Source organism: Ahaetulla prasina, chromosome 7 (assembly GCF_028640845.1).
Source record: "Ahaetulla prasina isolate Xishuangbanna chromosome 7, ASM2864084v1, whole genome shotgun sequence".
Taxonomy (NCBI): Eukaryota; Metazoa; Chordata; class Lepidosauria; order Squamata; family Colubridae; genus Ahaetulla; species Ahaetulla prasina.
In genome coordinates this window covers 46,243,581-46,262,751 of record NC_080545.1, presented here as the reverse complement: position 1 = coordinate 46,262,751, position 19,171 = coordinate 46,243,581, and the positions used below count along the sequence as shown (strand labels likewise).

Here is a 19,171-nt window from a genome sequence, read left to right as displayed (position 1 = left end):
CATCACTGGTCTATCCCAATCCTGCCATGTATTAAATCCATAGAATCACAGTATTACGGAATTGGAGGGCATGTCCTCAAATTGCTGTATCATCTTTGTCATTCTTCTGTACCTATTTTAATCTGTCGATATTTCCCTGGAAATGCACAGTACTCTACATGTGGTGTCACACTGGTTAAATTTATCAGCATGAACAAATGTAAGAAAATGATATTTCAGTCAACTACATTGTCCTGTCATTTTCATTGCTGCAGTGACTTTGAGAACATAACCAAGAGTTCATATGTTAAAGAAAAGACATAATGGTGATGGCATTATGTTTGTATCACTTAAATACCTAGAGCAGGGGTCTCCAACCTTGCCAACTTCAAGCCTGGTGGACTTCATCTCTCAGAATTCCCCAGCCAGCAAAGCTGAATTGAAGTCCACCAGCCTTAAAGTTGCCAAAGTTGGAGACCCCTGCTCTAGACTATCTAGAGATATCTAGACTATCATCTTTCTATTAAGAGTATTATCTTTGATACTGATAGACTTTGATAATCACTATCAGAGTATCATCTTTTTATTCTCCTCTATTCTTGCTTTAAGCTATCAATATTCTTCTGAAAATACAGTAGTCCAGGCGTGGTCTCACACTTTATAAATTTATCAACATGAACAAATATAAGAAGCAATATTTCAGCTGACTACACTGTCATTTCATTTTTGGTGCTGAAGTGACTACTAGCCCATCCCTTTTATAGCACAATTGCTCCTTCCTCCTGGTTTGTTCCTAGATGCTCTATATTCCACACAGTATTTTCTTTGGCCTGAATTGGCTGCTATCTTTAAAGTAGGTATATAAGCCTCCCATATGAAAAGCCAAACTAGTTTCTATTTAGACTGATAGGTAGAATCTATCAATCAGAATAGAGCTGGAAGGGACCTAAACCATTTCACATAAATGGTTGTCCAGTCTCTTCTTGAAAACCTCCAGTGATGGAGCAGCCACAACTTCTGGTGGCAAGCTGTTCCACTGGTCAATTGTTTTGTCTTGTTTCTCCCATTTTGACAACAGTCACCTGCATAACACAGTCCTCGACTTAAAACAGTTTAATGACCATTCAAAGTTATGACGGCACTGAAGAAAGTGACTTTATGACCGTTTTCCACACTTATGATCCTTGCAGCCTGACTCACATTTGCTATTAAAATGTTCACTGTATACTCAATGGCAATCAAGTTCAGCACTTCCATTTGTTAATAATTCTAATGTTCATTGTGACCAAGAGGGTACTGTCTTTTTCTTGGATAACTTTTTAGAAACTTCTAAGATGGTTGCCACATTCTTACCAGTAGCTGGAGCCTGTTGGAAACTACCTGGTTCGTCCCTTATGCTGTTAATTAGCTACTAACTGCTTTAGGATTTTCTCACTATTTTAAAATTTCTTATTATAGTTCTTTTGTCATATGCTGGTGTTTACTATGTTTGGTCTTGGACCATTAATATATTTTTATTACATATTCCATGCAATTAGCCATGCAAAAACTATACGCTTTATGTTTTTTATAGATACATACATACACATACATACAGAACAATTAAATAACAGTAATTTATAGATGAACAGTATTTTAGAAATGGAGCCAAATCTGAATGTGTGAATGACTAATATAATACGCAGTACTTTTTGTAAGATGTTTAAAGTCTCCCAATGAATTGTAATACCAAAAGAAAAATTGAGAACAATCTTAGAGCTGAAGCTGTTTGCTTTGATGTTGGAATTATCTGATAATCCCAAAGCTCCTTCAAACTACAGCAGATAAATGTTGATCTGGGGCTACCATCATATGAAAAAATAGAAAGCAATTCTCAGTTTTTCAGAGATGTTGTCAGTGAACTTCAGAAAGTAAATGGTACAATATAAAATTAAATTTAAATTAATTTAGATGTCAGTTTAAAAGCAATTTAATTTAAAGGGTTAGTATAACTATTTTAAACGATTTACCATTCTACCACATTTCAAGCAATAATTTGCTGGTAACTTTCACAGAAGCCTTGGGATAACACAAAATTTTTTCAGCATCAACATGTCAGATCCTACACCCTTTGGTAAGCATAAATAATTTCTTCAACTGATCTAGTTTCCCTCTCTGAAACTGTACTTCAGGGGTTACTTGTGCCCTCTATTGCAACCCCAGAGTGCATGTTCAATAGCAAAGCAACAGTATTGATTCTATATCTATCACATTAAAACTAATTTTTGCAGGCACAACCGTTTAGGAATGAAAGCCAGGTTCAAATTTCTGTTTAATTACCAACAAAATGGAGATTCTCAGGGACAACTGTAAAACAGTAATAATTAGTTATTTGGAGAAGCAATAGCAATAGCACTTAAGACTTTTATACCACTTTATAATGCTTTACAGTTCTCTCTAAAAGGTTTACAGAGTCAGCATATTGCCCCCAACAATCAGGGTTCTCATTTTACAGACCTCGGAAGGAAGGGTGGAAGGCCAAGTCAACCTTGAGCTGGTGAGAACTGAACTCCTGAGAGTGAACAGTGAGCTAGCCTGAAATACTGCATTCTAACCACTGTGCCACCTAATAGTTAATCATTAAGTTAAGCATTTTGGAAAAAAATTCTAAATAAATAGAAAGCAAGTAATATCAGGAATTAAAATAGCAGGTGCCTTCCTTACTGATAAAATCCATTATTCTACAAGGAAGGATACATGTGCGGGCTTACATAACTACTCTAAGATAGAATTTTGCCTGCTTAGCACTCTTTTATTGGGAAAAGAGAGGATTGCCCCACTACTTCCAGGTCTGTGTCCCATTTTTCCTGAAAATGTTTTACTTGGCAATTTCCTGAAAATGTTTTACTTGGCAATCTAATGCAGTGTTTCTCAACCTTGAGAACTTTTAAGGTATGTGGACTTCAACTGGAATTCTGAGTTGAAGTCCACACATCTTATAATTGCTAAAAACTGGCCTAGTGTCTGAATCTTTTAGAGTATATAGAATGATCTATTCCCTTTGCCATGACTTTGCCAGAGTTGATGCAGAGTTGATGTCAAGGCATGAATTTTTTTCTTACATTTGTCATCATGTTTAAATTTCTAATAAACCAACTATATAGACTGTTACATCTCATTCTTTTCCTTCATAAGCTAGGAGACACAGTTTCCTTAGACTTTATAATAAATGCCTAAGATTATCAATATGGCCTGATGACATTCTGGTGATAATGGATGTCTTCTTTAAGGTAGCCCATTTCAGTCTCTGCTATGGCTTCCTCTACAACCATGAAACAGCTTATCTATTCAAGTTGTCTGGAACTACAATTTGCACAATCTGCTGATTTTCATTAGAGGCTCATCATTCATAGCCAGTTTCTATTTCATATATAGGATGTTAAGCTTCATCAATCCTATACCCATAATTCACAGACTGATGATCAAACAGAGAGAAAAAAATGCCACCTTAAAGCAATACACTGCTGTGTAAACTACCAGCAAAAAAAATCAACCTGACCTTTTACTTATGACTAAATTCATTTATGCCTCCACTTAGCTGTAAACATTTCAGGCCACCTACAGCTACTTAACATCTACTACAAAACTTTTTGCTCTCCTCCTCCCATTTCAAAGTTCTCCTATTTACTCCCTACACCTCCCCTGACCAAAGCTTTGCAAAACCTTTACAAGCTTAGTCTGCCTGGATAGCCATGCAAGCAGGCTGTGGAAAAGGGGAGAGGATATGTTGAAAAAAGGAATGAAAACAATTGCAGAAGTAACAAAAGACATAAGAGAATTACTCAAAGATGAGTATCAGTGGGTGACTGAAGCAACTGAAATAACTCCCTTCCCTTTCTTGCCCAGGGTCAAGAGGAAGGAGAAAAAGAAAGGCTAGAAAGGGAGATTTTACCTGCTTAGCTGAAGAAAAGATAAATAATGCCTCCCTTCTTATTATAGCGAGTCAGGAGAATAGAGCAGCTGAGATGTTTGAAATCTTGTGAGCTCCATTTGATGAAGAAATGAAACTAGAAGTGGAGGCAAAATATCTTTTAGCCACCCACAACCAGAAAACAGACAGATGGACACATCGGTAAAGAGCTATGGTCTTCAGGGAAATATAGATGTTACAAAATGTCTGTTTTCCAGAGTTTATATATATATTTCTTACATTTTTAGGCCAATCAAAATTTGGTTATTCTCTTCAAAGTTGAAATAGGAAGAGTCAGTTTTGACATGACTGTATCAACTCTTTCCTTATTTCTTTCCCCCACCACTACATTTGGGGGTATTCCATTACCCTTTCGAGGTTGTCCAAATCAGGAAGCAGACTATACAAGATGACTAGACTTAAGTTTTATTGAGCAGCTATATTAATTGGATTGTGCAAGTCTGATTGTGTTTTTCCTCTCTTCTCTCTTTTACACCAGAGAATCAGGAAGCAACCACACTGAGTCTTTCCATAATACTATCACCTTTTTCAGGGCTCAAGGGTGCTGCTTTATTTTACATAGGTTTTTATTTTACATTCTGCAAATCTTTGTGCATATGGTTACATTTTTATTCGCAATAATGCAACTAATCTAGTTGAGTTATGTCTGTAATTTTCTACTGTAAGCAAGTTCCTCAACATAAGGACAGATATATGGAGAGTCAAATTTATTGCTTTGGCTAATGGGAGGGTAACAAATTATTCAATCCTAGTATCACAATACAGGTCAAAAGACAGTCAATAATCATAATGCAACAGATATAACTACTAACATAGTGATGACACACTTGAAAATACAATACTATTTCAAAAGTTAATCCAAATTTCTTACAAGTAATAATCACAGCTAAATTTCCATCCTGAAGAATACTCATTTTTCACTCTCAACAGTTTTAAGCCAAATAATTTCATCAAAACACACTATCTTTTTGAATTACAAAAATGTTGCTTGGGATAAAGGCACATAACTCCATTAAGTGTAAGGCATTACTTTCTTTAAATCACTTACTTTGGAGCTGAAGGACCTCTAGGCCATGTTCCATCTTCATTTTTTTGTTCTATCACTAATACCTATATGCAACAAAAGGAACAAACATGAACTTCATTTAGTTTAGAATAATGGAGCATAATTTATATTTACAGGTACTCCTTGACTTAGGACAATTGGGCCCAAAATTTATGTTGCTAAATGAAGCATTTAAGTGAGTTTTGCCCCAATTTATGATCTTTCTTCCCACAGTTTTTAAGTGAAGAATTGCAGTTAAGTTAGTATCATGGTTGTTAAATGAATCTGGCTTCCCTACTGACTTTGCTTGTCAGAAAGTCACAAAAGGTGTTCAAGCGATCAGTTGGGACACTGCAACTGTCATAAATATAGTCAAGCATCTGATTTTGATCATGTGGCCATGGCGATGCTGTAATGGTCGTAAGTGTGAAAAAGTCATGTCACTTTTTTCAATGCTGTTGTAATTTTGAATATTCATTAAATGAACTGTTGTAAGTTGAAGACTATCTATACTCACCTGTACGCTGAAGTATGTACAAATGATAGATTTTTCAATTATGCCAATATTATGAATCTTAACATTTTTACCTTACCCATTAAATTCAGATCAAAACCTTTATTTAAATCATTCTAGAATGTTGGTAAAGTATCATTTTTGGTACTAAAGGTAGACCTCAATTAGAAACTTAGTTACTTTCAGTTACAATGGTGATGAAAAAGATACTTTGCAACTAAAGCCCACAATTATGACCTTTGCAGCATCTCTCTCAGTCACATATTCACCGTCAAGAGTCAATTAGTATACACTGCACTGTGCCTTATCTAGAGAACAAGAAACGGGAGATTCTAGAAGGCAGCATACTATCAGTCAACATAATCAAAGTGAATAATATTTATATTTTCAAACGTAGTGCCAGAAATATATATACCTGTCCCTGGTATAAGCCAGCATCCTGTATGGTACTGTCTGGTTTATTCAAAGGTTCAAATGTATTACTCATATATTTGTTCCACAATCTTGTCTCTTTTTCATCTGGAATACTGAAGGTTTTCCTTATCTCTTTTTCAATTGTATCTACATGTACAGAAAAACATTGGTATTTATTTTAAAGTACTTTGATTCTAGGTGGCATACAATAATAAAGCAAAGTAAAGCAAAGGAATGTACAATAAAATATATATAATGTAAAAGCTTATATCAAATTACCAGTAAAAAGATTGCAATCAAAGGCAAAACCCAAGACAGACACTTGCCACTTTCTAAAGGCTGTAAAATTCTGAATGAGAGAATATAAAGTTAAAATTGAATCTTAGCAAGACATAATTGGTATTTGTTCATTGGAGGATTCAAGTGGTTCCAGTGGTGACTCTTAATGGGGTAGCACTACCAGCTGCTTGAAAAACAGAGGTTGTCCTATGAGGACTTTGCCATAGGGATTCCTGTCTACTTCTCACACACATTACAGCAAAGCACTTTATGTAGAGCTACCTTTAGAGACCATTTATTATCTAGCATTTGTCAATTGGAACAAATTACAACTGTGTTCTCTATTGGCTTCCTGTGCAATGTAAAACTGCTAATGTTTACCTATGTGGCTTAGATATACTTTTAGAACCATGTTCATCTGCTTGATTTAATCCAATCTATTTGATCTTGTCAGGAAAAATAACTGAAAGTTACCCATTTCTGGGTTGTGAGAGGGGCCAAGGCCTAAAAGTGCTACTTTGTTGTAGCAATGCTGATCCTCTCTAATGGTCTCCACTGGAAATCAGATTACAGTAGCCCTGACTTTAGTTACCTTGGGAAATGAGCTTTTCTGGAGGCATTTGGAATTTTCTGGAGGCATTTGCAGATACTTGTTTTTTTAATTTTATGTTAAAATGTAGGTTATTTTGACTACTGTATTACTGTGATAGGGAGTCCAATGGAAATGTGGCAATGTAAAAATGTAGATATATAGATAAATAATGTAAACAGGTCTCTGTGACTGCCAGTGCCTGTGTCTCAAGTGTACTCTTACGAAATTAGAGTAAATTTGTTAATTCAATATTGTCATTACAAGGAAAAAGGAATTTGAACTTAAAAGACACTTTAAAAGAAGCTGGCAAATGATTTTGATTGTTGACCGTACCGTTTTACGCCATTATTTTTAAGTAATAAGATCAGTCATTTGTTTCAGTGAAATAAATTATTTGAGCTCCAGACTTCATTTAGAATTTAAAAAGCTAGGGCATGAACTACTAAACTTGGTTTAGTGTTATACAGAAATTCCGCCAATGTCTGAAACAAATTATGTTGTGCATTTCATATGAAAAATTTAATTTTTATGGGCTAAGATGCTTTCATTTATGTTAGAGAACGTTTTTCCACTTATGGTCAAATAAGAATAATATACTTTGGAAAAATTAGTGTTTGCAGTATAGTTTCTAAAATTAAAATGGGATGGTTTGGGATAATTTTAATATATCAAATTCAATAGTTAATACAGTGATATACCATAACATTTATTTTATGGAAGCAATGCATGACAAAGAACTTATTTTTAAAAGTAATTTAGCTACATAGTTACAAGAAATTTCAGTGGTCATACCTATTGTATCGGCTTTACTAAATCTTCGTGTCACTACATTGTTCATATTTCCATTTTCACATAATTTGAGTTCTGTCAAATAAACTTCCACCTTGCAGTGCTTGACAAACATACCCTGTTCAACCACCTGGAAAATAAGCAGATCAAAACTGAATGGAATATATACATTCCTAAATATATAATATACAATTTTCAGATGTTCAACTTTTATTTTGTAATTAGATGCTTTATAAGCCATGTAAGGTTGTGAAGATTAGATCAAAATTTAATTTCCACTTTAAACATAGATTTATAATGAAACAAACACCCTACTTTTTAAAAAAATACTAAACACACTTGCAACATAAATAGCTTATTGGAACTAGATACCAGCAATATTTTTGAAATTGGATATATTAATTTCATTTTTATTTAGGAAAACAATCTTAACTTTATTCTTCAACATAAATTACTAATAGCCAACAAAACTTGGAAACTGAGGTAAGCAGAATGTTCACAATCACCTCTTGTATATTTCCATCTGATCTTCTATGCTGTTACTGCATAAATCAGCCATGTAGACTGTCCTGAAAATAGCCATCAGCTTGGTATGTGATTCATCAAATAAGGCAAAAAAGGAAGTACCAAATAACTGCTAGAAATCATATGCTATAGCAACAGAATCAATGAATTCTCACTAGGGGGGGAAGGGTATATTAATAGACAACTGTCCTTAGATTTTGAAAGAAAGCTGAATTTAATATATAAAGCTTGAACACCAAATAATATTTATATGTATGGTTACTGGTCTCCCACTAAGGTTGTATTTTTATAAAAATTCTTTTTTATTGCTAAAGTTATAGACTCATGTGCATGCCAGCGTTTCAAAGAAGCATTAAATCTGTAGCATCAAATATCATTTTCCTAATGTTTTTTATTGTCTTTTCTTTAAGAAAAAAATGAGAATATTTAGACATTTAGAGGTTTTTACTCCATTCCCAACAAGTTGCCATAAGAAGTTACAGAAAAAGTAATTTACATTACAAAACATATTAAATCAGCCACTGAAAATTGTGACATTATGCTTTGGTGAAAAATATCTATGAATTATCTGAAGCCACCACAATCATGTATCACAAATACATAAATACTTAAATGGCCTGCAGAAATCTTTAACTTTAGCAGAAATACAATAACCTATAACATTCTGTTATGCAGTTTAAAAACTTAGCATCATAGAATACATTACAAAACATAATCTATGTATTATATATTATAAAACATAACTTATTTTATCACACTTTATTGAAGATATTAGGATTAAATGATTATTGTCCTCAATAAGCTAAATTATTTCAATTATCATCAAATAATTTCTATATTTTAGCATTGAATTAAATTTCCACAGTTTATATTAAAGTTTTATTATTATATTTCGATCAAGAACTTAAATATCCATATGAACTTACACTTATTTATTTCAATAGAAGAAATATTCACAAACAGACAAAAATGATAACTTAAGAGAACCAGTATTTTCATAGCTAAATAAGTACACTTTGTAACATTAATTTTAGCATTTAAATGTTCAGTATAAAGAAATACTGATATTTTAGGCATATACAGTCTTCAAAACATATATTTATTAAACAACTATGGATTGTTTAGGGTTAAGTTAACAATCTTCTTGCAGTGAATTTGTATGGATATTGGCAAAGAGAAGCTACCTGAAGAAATATTTCCTGGGGGGGGGGGGGAAACCCATACATATCTACAAGGAAAAGACTGAAGAGATATACAAAAGTGGGAGATGTTACAACTAACAGTACAGTCAAATAATTATCTTAATAAAATGCATCAGCTATAGCTACTTCAGCTATATATCTTATATATCTTATATATCAAGCAAAAATCAAATGTAAATAACACAGGATGCTCCATAGAGTCTGGCATGCAAAAGTTAAGGGCAGACTTAAAGGACCAGGTATATAAACAATAAAGTGCAAATTAAATGAAATTAGCATGCATTACCTATACATTTAGATTAGAACGTGCTTTGCTGTACCAAGGAAAGAACAAATTTAGACTTTATCTGTAGAAGATTGTCAAAGAACAGGTAATAGAAATATTTTAGGATTACTCAAGGAGAAACAAATGAGAATGAGGCTAGGATTTGAGATAACTGATACTTCAATATAAGAAATACTTGCTGCATAGTTTTATGTTCTGATACTAACAAACAAGAGTTTTGTGAATAGTGAACAAATTTAAATGTTAGTACCAGAACTAGTTAACTCACATAAAGTTCAATGTGGCTTGGGGAAAAAAAAACCATATTTTTTTTAGGAGGGTGGGGAGTTGTTATAAACAAAGAACTTCCAAATACTGTTTTTAACATTTCAGTGTTTTACTATAGGAGGTACCTTGCGTGCAATAGGTTCTTGACCTTCCAGAAGAGTATACCAGCTAACTAGTTTGTTCCATCCTTCAGTTGGTAAAAGAATGTAGTCCAGCTCATCAATAAGATGCTCTTTAAGAGATTGACAATCCCCATCTATGTGGAAAAAGTATTCATGTTTATTTATAGCTAATATGGAACATGTGCTAAAACACTGAGAATACAATTGAGAATCTTTAAAAAATGAATATAACTTAGTCTATGATGGAAGTAAGCCAATTTCTGAATTACACTGTCCCCCAAAAGATTTTTTATAACAGATTCTTAGAAATATACTATTCTACTAATCCACAATATTTGGTACACAAAGGATAACTATCTATTCAAGTTACTGATACCTCAATTTAATCATTACTGTACTTTTAAATCTATTTTAAACTTTTAATTTACTTTAACGATACTTTTAAATTTTAAACAAATTTCAGAAAGTTTAAAGTTTATTGTGCTTTTTCAATACAAAATAATTTGTATTGTTCCCTCTTTCGCAGCAGAAAGTTGCTTTGTGAAAATTCTGAATTATTTTGAAAATTCTAGAAATATTAGATAATTGCAATTTAATATTCTCTTGTAGATTTTCATCAAATATTTGAATTCCATGAATTAGGACCCTGGCTGTGGAGTCACTAAGAAAATTGCAACAATAAATTATCTTATTAATATACTGTGACACCTCAGAATTTTTTAAAATAGCAAACACAAGTAAATTACCTTTGAGAAGTCCAGAATTATCAATAGGACCAGGATAAACATTCTGATCTCCCATTTGATACTTGTCCCAGCTGTCAAATCCAACATATTTTTTCCACTGTTTGAACCAACGACTATCCACTAAATACCTTCAAAAGAACACGGTATATATATTATGAAGCAATTTCACAGACCTACATGATTGCTCACATAGTTTCCCAAACATAGATTTCATTATATATCAGGACATCTGATTCTACTATCAAAACTTTGCATATTTTTAATAAATAATTCTGGTGCTATATTTATAGAAATCTATTTAGACATACAGTTTTATATCCAAGCAGGATCTTAAGCAAATCCACATTCTGTAGAAATTTAAAAGAAAATACTGCTACATGCTATTGCGTCACTTCTACTAAGTGCCTGCCACAGGTAGCAGCTAAACAAATCCAGATGTTTGCATTTCCTAGACAAGTTGCTCAAATGTTTGTCTACTGTGCAAATCTAGGTTCTCTGGATATATTTGAAATCAAACTAAACAGGTTATCCTCATTATTATCATTTGCCATGCCAAAGTTATACAATTTTTTTGCTTGCATTATATTGGTTACTAATACAATTGGGAATTGGATGAAATGGTTCTATCCTTTTCTGGTTTTCAGAAGCTAACTACTTATTATTCTTCTGTTATTTATACTGAGTTTCCATATAGAACATATCACTCTGTTCTTAAACTTGTTTATCAAAGTGTTTGTGAGTATATGGATCAGCTACTGATATTCACATTTACTTTTCCTTTATGCTATGCTATGGAAGAGGGGATTTGAAATATCTGTTTATTGCAGTTCTTTGGCATTCAAACAAAAATTTCAAGTCAAGCAGAAAAGGAAAGAAGAAGCCCAGTAAGACCTGCTAAGACAACTAGTTGGAGTTGTGGCATGAGTTATGGCATACAACTCTTGCCTCCTTAAAGAAACTGCTTTTTTTCTTTCACATTGTAGCTGTGGATCACTGGAAAACATGCACTTTAAGGAGCACCAAGAGGATGCAACGAGATCATATGGAAAGTGGAATAGCACACTGTCAATCACTCTTAACACAAACAAATATTTTTCTGTGGGAGAAAAAAATGCAACTTTTTAAAGGAAGTACCAACAGATATGTTGTGCACAACCATTCCCATTGACCTTTTGACTCTGAATCTGAAGCACAACACATTCCAATTTTCCAAATATTTTTTCTCAAAGCCTGCCATGATTATTTCTGGCTCTCCAATTAGCTACAGTATCATCACTTTAATAGCAGATTATTTAGAAATACTGAGGTGGATTTATTCTGCTTTTAAACCTTTGCTATTTTGATTCAAGCTTAATAAGCATTCCGCTATAATTTAAGGCTGGAATTTAGATTAATGAAATAAATTACCTTTAAATTAAGGATTAGGGTTATGATTAAACAGTTTTAAGAAATAAAGCATTTAGAAGATATATTTAAGATACAAATTGAAATGTATTACAGGTAAACTGTCTAAGAGATATTACAAGCAACACACTTTTTATTTATAATGAAAGAAAATTACATGCCAAACTTGTTAGCATGTGAAACAATAATAGAATTTAACTTTATAAAATTATAATATCATAGCTGGAATGAGAGAAAATATTGAAAACTAGTAAGGCAAGATCATATTATTTCTCTTATTATTATCCTAATGATCACAATTGCTAATATTATGGTAATTCTAAATATTGGCAATTAAGGTTCAGCTCCAAAACATCAATTTCCAAATCTCATCATATAAATGAAAAGCACAAAAGCTGAAGTTTTTTTAAAAAAAATCCTCCAGAGAGATCCAAACTTGACATAGAAACAATATGTATATAGAAAAACCTAACTAAAGTTTGTGAATCTTTGAGTCTTTAATACCAAGTAAATGTAGTTATAATTATGAACTGCTTTAACCATGGGGATGATTTCAGTAAGTAGGGGATACAATATATTATAAAAGGGCAAAAGCTTTATACGATCTGAAGAGAAACCAGAGTATGGGATACAATATATTGTATACTGCTGGAAACAAGATAAAATTGTTTAAAGTATATTTCAAAGTACATATTTGTACTTTGTACACATACAAAATGAACTAAAGTACACATACAAAATGAACCACAACAAAAATATTGCAGGGTACTGAATGTGTATGTAGTAAATAATCTCCTATGCTAAATATGGCTATCAGGAAATAAAACCAAATACTGATGTATACCATTCTAAACTTTTGGAAGAATTTTAACTAATAGAAATACATATAACTATTCAGCTATTCATTTTTTCTCCATTAAAGAAAGAATGCTGTATTATTCTTCCTCAGCTAGAATCTGTGCAGTTATCTCTGCCCAAAACTCAAATTTATAAAAGTTGAACTAAATTGTGATTTACAGTCTTAGTATATGATCACAATTTAAGCTTGTTTCTTTTCCTATCAGCAATTTTATATATGAGCGGTGCACTTTTGAATTCAACATGTAAGAACAGAAAGTCAAATTGTTTAACAATTGTTTGCATTGGTGAAAATATATACTTGAAATTAAATACTGTTAAAATTGTGCAAATTAACATTTAAAAATAATGCTCTAATTTCAAAATCTGATACTGAAGGGTGAAATTCATAGAACATATTTCCAAGTGTATATGATTAGATTGTAACACAAAAATAACTTTCAAAAACTTAAGCTGATTCATGTACCTGATGGATCTGTTCATCTGCATGTGATTCACCACCCAAAATCAATGGCAATGGAAGGTAAACTGGCATTTTTACTTATTGCTATTTCTCTACTGGGTGTACTTCCTATTGCCACAATATGTATACTCATTAAGTGAATTCCAAGCCAACTTGGCCTCAATGAATACTGCAAAATCAATAATTTTATGGTGCAGGACTATACAACTTCTGCTGATTTAAGGATTGCAGGAGGTTTCTGTGGATAGAGAGGGCTGTACTCTAAAAGTGGCTAGGGCATACATAGCCCATTTTGGGAAAAGGCTTCAGGAAGGTTAAGAAGTAAAATATGTATTTCACAAAGACTCAATATGCTCATTTTACAAGTTTAATATCTCTGCAAACCCAAAATGTACACATTTATGGGCCCAGCCTTTCAAAAAAGAGTGCACTTGGAGCTGCAAAAGGGATATTGGTGAGTCTCGTTTGTACTTTTTCCATTCTTGGTACAGAAGACAATGAATGGAAGATTAGGACAGAGTGTGCACAATCTACTGTTTTCCTCCCATCTCTGAGGAAAATATTTATGGTAATGTAAGCTGTACCTTAATCCATAAATACTGAAATATTAATCAGTTAAGGTTTAGCATATTAATACAGAAGGTTATAAAATCCAAATTTCAAGTCTTTAATAAAAAATGATATTTATGTATCTAAAATATAAATCAGGGTATGAGATTGAACAGCCCTTTTCTTCTCAGTCCCTAAACTGCTCTTAATATTAAAAGACATTTCTGATTTTGGAGCCAGCATAGATATTATAGATTATACAGTAATTTCCTTTTAGAGGCTAAATTAATTGACATAATCAAACTCTGCAGCAATGAATTCTTTTAACAAAAATACATTAAAGCTTCTTTTCTAGATTGCCCCAGATCTCCTAGCATTTTGGATTATGATATTATTTTAGGTGGTAAAATTTGGGGAGGAAAAAATGACTCTTTCTCCACTTTCTCAGCATCTTTCCTAATTTTATAAACCTTCATCTGACCCTCCATTGCTGTTTTACTCCCTTCCTTTCTGCAGTCACTGTTATGACCATGAAGTTAGCAGAATTCGGAAGGGAGTGGCAGGGGAGGAAGAGCCGAGTGTTGTGCAAAGAACCGGGTGAGATATAAACCCAAGAAGTGCCCGCAGCCCTCCCATCGACAATCCGACCAGAGACACAGGCCTTACCATGGAAGCTTCTTGGGAAGCTGCTCTGGGAATGAGAAAGCTTGCCCGAAATACTCACTCGCGTCGTTCCTCCACCTAGGACGGGTTGCTAGCGACCATTTGGAACAATGGGAGAAAACACCTGGCGGCAGCGGCCACCTTTGCCTCCCCGCAGGTGAGAAGTTAGCGCCGTGCCGGCAGGGCGCTGAAGCAAAGCCCGTCATAGGCGCCGGAGGGGGGGAAAAGGGTGCCCGAAAATCTGCTCCTGGGATAGGAAGGCGTCTCCCGTGAACGAGCAAGGGGCAAGAAAGGCAGAGGAGGGCTGCCCACTCCCTCGCCAAAAGGCGCTCAGGCAGGCACCGCCCGCACCTGTCACCGAAAGGGGCCCTCAAACATCTCCCCCCCCCAGTTCGCCATCCCTTCCTTTTTCCTCACCAGGTGTCGCCCTTGCGGAGAGCCGTCTTGAGCAGCGCCGCGATATCCGAGCGCTGGGTCTCCAGATCCGCCGCGCCTCCCTCCGCCATGTCTTCCAGCCCCGGAGCGGCGGCGGCAACAGCTGCGAAAGTGACGGCAGCAGGCGGAGAGGCGGCGGCGGCGGCTGCAGGAACAGGAGCGGCGGCAGTGGCAGGGGCGGCCCGCGCTGCATGCTGGGAGTGACGCCGCGCGGCGACCGGGGAAACGCCCTCCACGACCCCCTCCCACTTCGGCAAACCCATGGTTGGCAGCGGGAAGGAGGCGAAGAGAGCGCGTGAGAATTCGAAACGAGAAGAGCGGCGGCTCGGCCTGAGAGCATCCCCAGGCTGCTGGGAGGACTATACGGCTCCAATGAGACTACGCATGCGGTGTTGGGACTAATAAAAAGCACAGGTGGAAATGGAAAGAACCTAAAAGGTGGGCCGGGCAAGACACCTCCGGCTAAATGTGGTGCTGATGGTTTGCTTTTACCTATGTCTGCATTTAGCGGGGTGCAGGATTTCTGCAACGCCAGGCTGTTCAAACCGCCAAGGCGGGTTATAGAGTATTGGCAGGTTCTTTTAATCTGTTTATAGTGCGATAAGCCTTACTTTACTCAATTTGCAAGAAGCAGCTTTCTCAGTTCTGGCGCCTTGACAGTTTGTTGAAACTATGGCTCCAGGGATTCACCTTAATTGAAGGCATCTTCAAAGCCACTGATTATTAATGAGTTGGATTGTAAAATTTGGGTTGCGGACGGTAAATATACAGGGGACTATTGGTTTTGATGAATTACGTCAAGATACGCGAAATCTGTAAGGTCAGAACGTAACAACCTTGGTAATTTATATAGACTTTTTCTAAACCAATTTTTTGTGAAGCTGTAATAGATTTGAATGCTTCTTTTAACGTGTGAGAAATTATTCCTTGACCAGTAATTTATATAAATGAGTACTTGATAGACATGCTATTTATTTTCTTTAGTAAGAATGTAATCTTCAAATACACACAATAAGAGTACCCAGTAAAACCCAGTGAATGTTGTAGGCCTGTGATGGCGAACCTATGGCATGCGTGCCAGACATGGCATGCAGAGACTCTCTATGGGCACCTGCACAGTCGCCCCAGCCCAGCTCCAATCACGTTTCTCCACCGTGTTTCACTCAATCAATTCCAACTTCTCATGAAAGAAAAAGATCTCCCAAAGTTGGAATTGATTGAATAAACTTTTTCATTCCCTCGCTTCACAATGGGGAAGACGGGATCCTGTCCTCCTCCTGAAGCCCATTAGGACGGAGAGCCATGATGTGACCCTGCGTTAGCTCAGCAAAAAAAAGCAGTTTCTTTTCCTGCAGAGCTGCTATGTTGGGATGCCCCATCTCCCCACCGGCCAGCTGGGCTTCTTCAGGCACTTAACTTGGACACCTATTAGCTCCACCCTACCCTCCGCCTCAGTGAGTGATGCGTAAAGGTTCGGCCAGGCTCCTTGAGAGACAGAGTTTTCAGGGGGCCGACCTAGCACCTGGGCTGGCTACAACACAAACGTTCATTCTTGGCTTTGAGATTCCTAGCTGCAAAACTAGGTTTGTCCCCCTACGCCGATCCAGCAGATAAAACAGGAAAAGGGGGTGGAGAGAAACAGTCCCGTTGCTATGGTATGCACGGGTCAGAGGGGGACAGAAATTCCAACTTCAGCCTCCTGGGGCACAGGGCTTTGGATAAAGGCTCACTCATGCTCTCTCCCTCCCCAGTCTAGCTTGACACAGGCGGCAGCATAGCTCACATTGCCCTTTCCAAGCCTGCTGTCAGTGAAGCTGGGCACTGGTGAGGGCTGGCTTTTTGTCTAGCTTTGTCTGGGTGTGGGGAACGGATAGGGGTCTGGGGAGGAAGCCTACATCAAGCTAGACTGGGAAAGCTGGCTGGGAGACGAAGAGAAGCTGGGTGAGCCAGACCTGGATGCTTCCTGGGTCCCCTCATCCCAGAAGCAGCAACCACACACACTCCCCTCTCTGCTAGCCCCCTTCTTCACACAGGTTCCCCCAGCAGCGGGAACGGAGAAGGAGAAGGGAGCAATGGCGGCCGCTAGCATTGAGGGAAGAGTGCCACACAGAAATGAGAGCACACAGGAATGTCTCCCCCTTCTCTCTCTCTCCGGCAGACTTTCTAAGCCTGCTAAAGCAGGGAGGGAGGGAGATCCGATCCAATCTCGGAGAACTATATCAGGGCTCGTGGTGGAGTGCTCTCTGTCTTGCGCTCTCTCTCTCTCTCTCTCTCTCACACACACACACAGGTTAATCTTTCTTTCTTCCTGCCCCCCTCACACTGGAGACCCCTGGATTCCTTCTTTAATCCTGCCTAACTCATACAGGCACCACCCGCATGAGTGATGTAGAGTTGGCTACACTCACTCATAGGACACACACCCCAGCCACACCCATCTGGTCATTAGGAAGAACCAGTTGTTAAATTATTTGAATCCCAACACTGGTAGTAAAACCTTATTATTCAGGTTAAATTGACATATTGGCACTTTGTGATAAATAAGTGGGTTTTGGGTTGCAGTTTGGGCACTTGGTCCCTAAAAGGTTCGCCATCACTGTTCTATAAGATAAACAAAACAGGACAAGGAGATAGACTCTGAAGTTTTCCTTTTAAAATATTATGATTCAAAGGTAAATCAGATCAGATGTTACTAAATTTCATTCACATTTCAAGAAACAAATGTTTGGAGAACTTAGGCAGCAAGTTGTCCTGTCCTGAACAATCCTGAAGAAGGTTGAGGCTGCTGCAGGATCAGTTGCTGTGAATTCGAGGGCTATTGAAAGAGACCCCTACCACCTGCCGATCCCCGCCGCCTGGAACCACATGAAAATGTGACATGCAGAGGCCAAAAACGGGGTGTGTGGAGGCCAAAAATGCGACGCATGGAGGCAGAAAATGTGACATGTGGAGGCGGCTATTGACAGCAATGTGCCGTGGCGATCCCCGCAGCCATGAATGGGTCTAAAATGGAGCGTTAGGAGGCCAAAAACACGAGGCACAGAGGTCAAAAAGGTGAGGCATGGAGGTGGCGATGGTCTGTGGCAATCCCTACAGCCTGGGTTCTGACTTAGGCTTCCCTAGCAGCACAAAGTCGAGTCCTTATCCCGATAAACCCCTTTTATTTAATTTACAGTGAATTCCTCTCCAGAAGGTCTTTCGTCTCCCACAGTCTTTCAAGATAGTTCACAATTACCTACCTTTATCAAGCTTGGAGAGTGACCAGGCCGATATCTTTCAGACACAATACTTGGCCAGAATGCAGGAATGAACTAATTGTTTTCTGCAAACACCCCTCCCCTTTCGCTCCTCTTTTATTCCCTATGGGAATGGCCCTTCATCGTCCATCTGTGGCCTTACTCCAGGGGTGAAATGCTCCCAGTTCGGACCGGCTCACGCTATCAGTAACGATGGCGGCTGCTGGTTCGGAGGACCGGTAGCAAAAATCCCTGGCCCCTCCCCCTCCCCCTCTGCTGAGCCGCACCATCAGCAGAAGTTTTTTTTTTTACTTTTAAAAGCCGATTTGTCTTCAGCAGAAACATGCCTTTAAAAAGTAAAAAAAAAGCCTATCTCAGCTGAGATCGGCAGAGCCTTTAAACTTAAAAAAAAAAATTAAAGTCTCCTCTGGCGATCTCACCTGAGTTCCTCATCAGCAGAACCTTACTTGTACTCTTACTTGTAGAAAACATGTTTTCTACAAGTAAGAGTAGAGATTCTAAGGCAGTTACCTGATTCCTGATGAACGCATGACTTTTTTCCCAGCCCGAAAGCAGTTTCACTTTCAGCCCAGACAGAATCAATTGCTTAGCTAATCTATTCCTCAGTGATCAACTAATGCTGGCTGGCTTTGCTGGCTGAGGAACTCTGAGAATTGAAGTCCTGTTGTGTCTTGTCCGCTCTCACCGCAGCCGGGGTCTGCTTATCTGCTCCCGAACACGGAGGAATGTATGCCTCCCGGCCCCAGTTCTGGCTCCATGCCCAGACAAGCTGCAGAGGAGGGGGCACCTCCCGGTCCCAGCCCTGGCTCCAT

At 37.2% G+C, this 19,171-nt stretch overlaps 1 protein-coding gene across 7 annotated transcripts in view; it reads right to left on the bottom strand.

Annotated features, from left to right (window-relative positions):
- USP15 (ubiquitin specific peptidase 15) overlaps nucleotides 1-16,887 on the bottom strand; it is a 71,044-nt gene extending 54,157 nt beyond the window's left edge. Inside the window, exons 1-7 of one of the 7 annotated variants that reach the window (XR_009156128.1) lie at nucleotides 15,085-16,886; nucleotides 10,731-10,858; nucleotides 9,988-10,118; nucleotides 7,586-7,712; nucleotides 5,924-6,069; nucleotides 4,998-5,059; nucleotides 3,911-4,025 (exon numbers count right to left, since the gene is read on the bottom strand). Coding sequence is in view for 4 of the 7 variants with exons in the window: in XM_058191169.1 (XP_058047152.1) it covers nucleotides 4,998-5,059; nucleotides 5,924-6,069; nucleotides 7,586-7,712; nucleotides 9,988-10,118; nucleotides 10,731-10,858; nucleotides 15,085-15,365 (875 nt within the window). In the remaining 3 variants the exon portion in view is untranslated. Of the gene's footprint in view, nucleotides 1-3,910; nucleotides 4,026-4,997; nucleotides 5,060-5,923; nucleotides 6,070-7,585; nucleotides 7,713-8,088; nucleotides 8,152-9,987; nucleotides 10,119-10,730; nucleotides 10,859-15,084 lie in introns of those variants that run through there. The other 6 variants (XR_009156127.1, XR_009156126.1, XM_058191169.1 and 3 more) reach the window with 6 other exon arrangements.
- Between the last annotated feature and the right edge of the window lie 2,284 nt (nucleotides 16,888-19,171).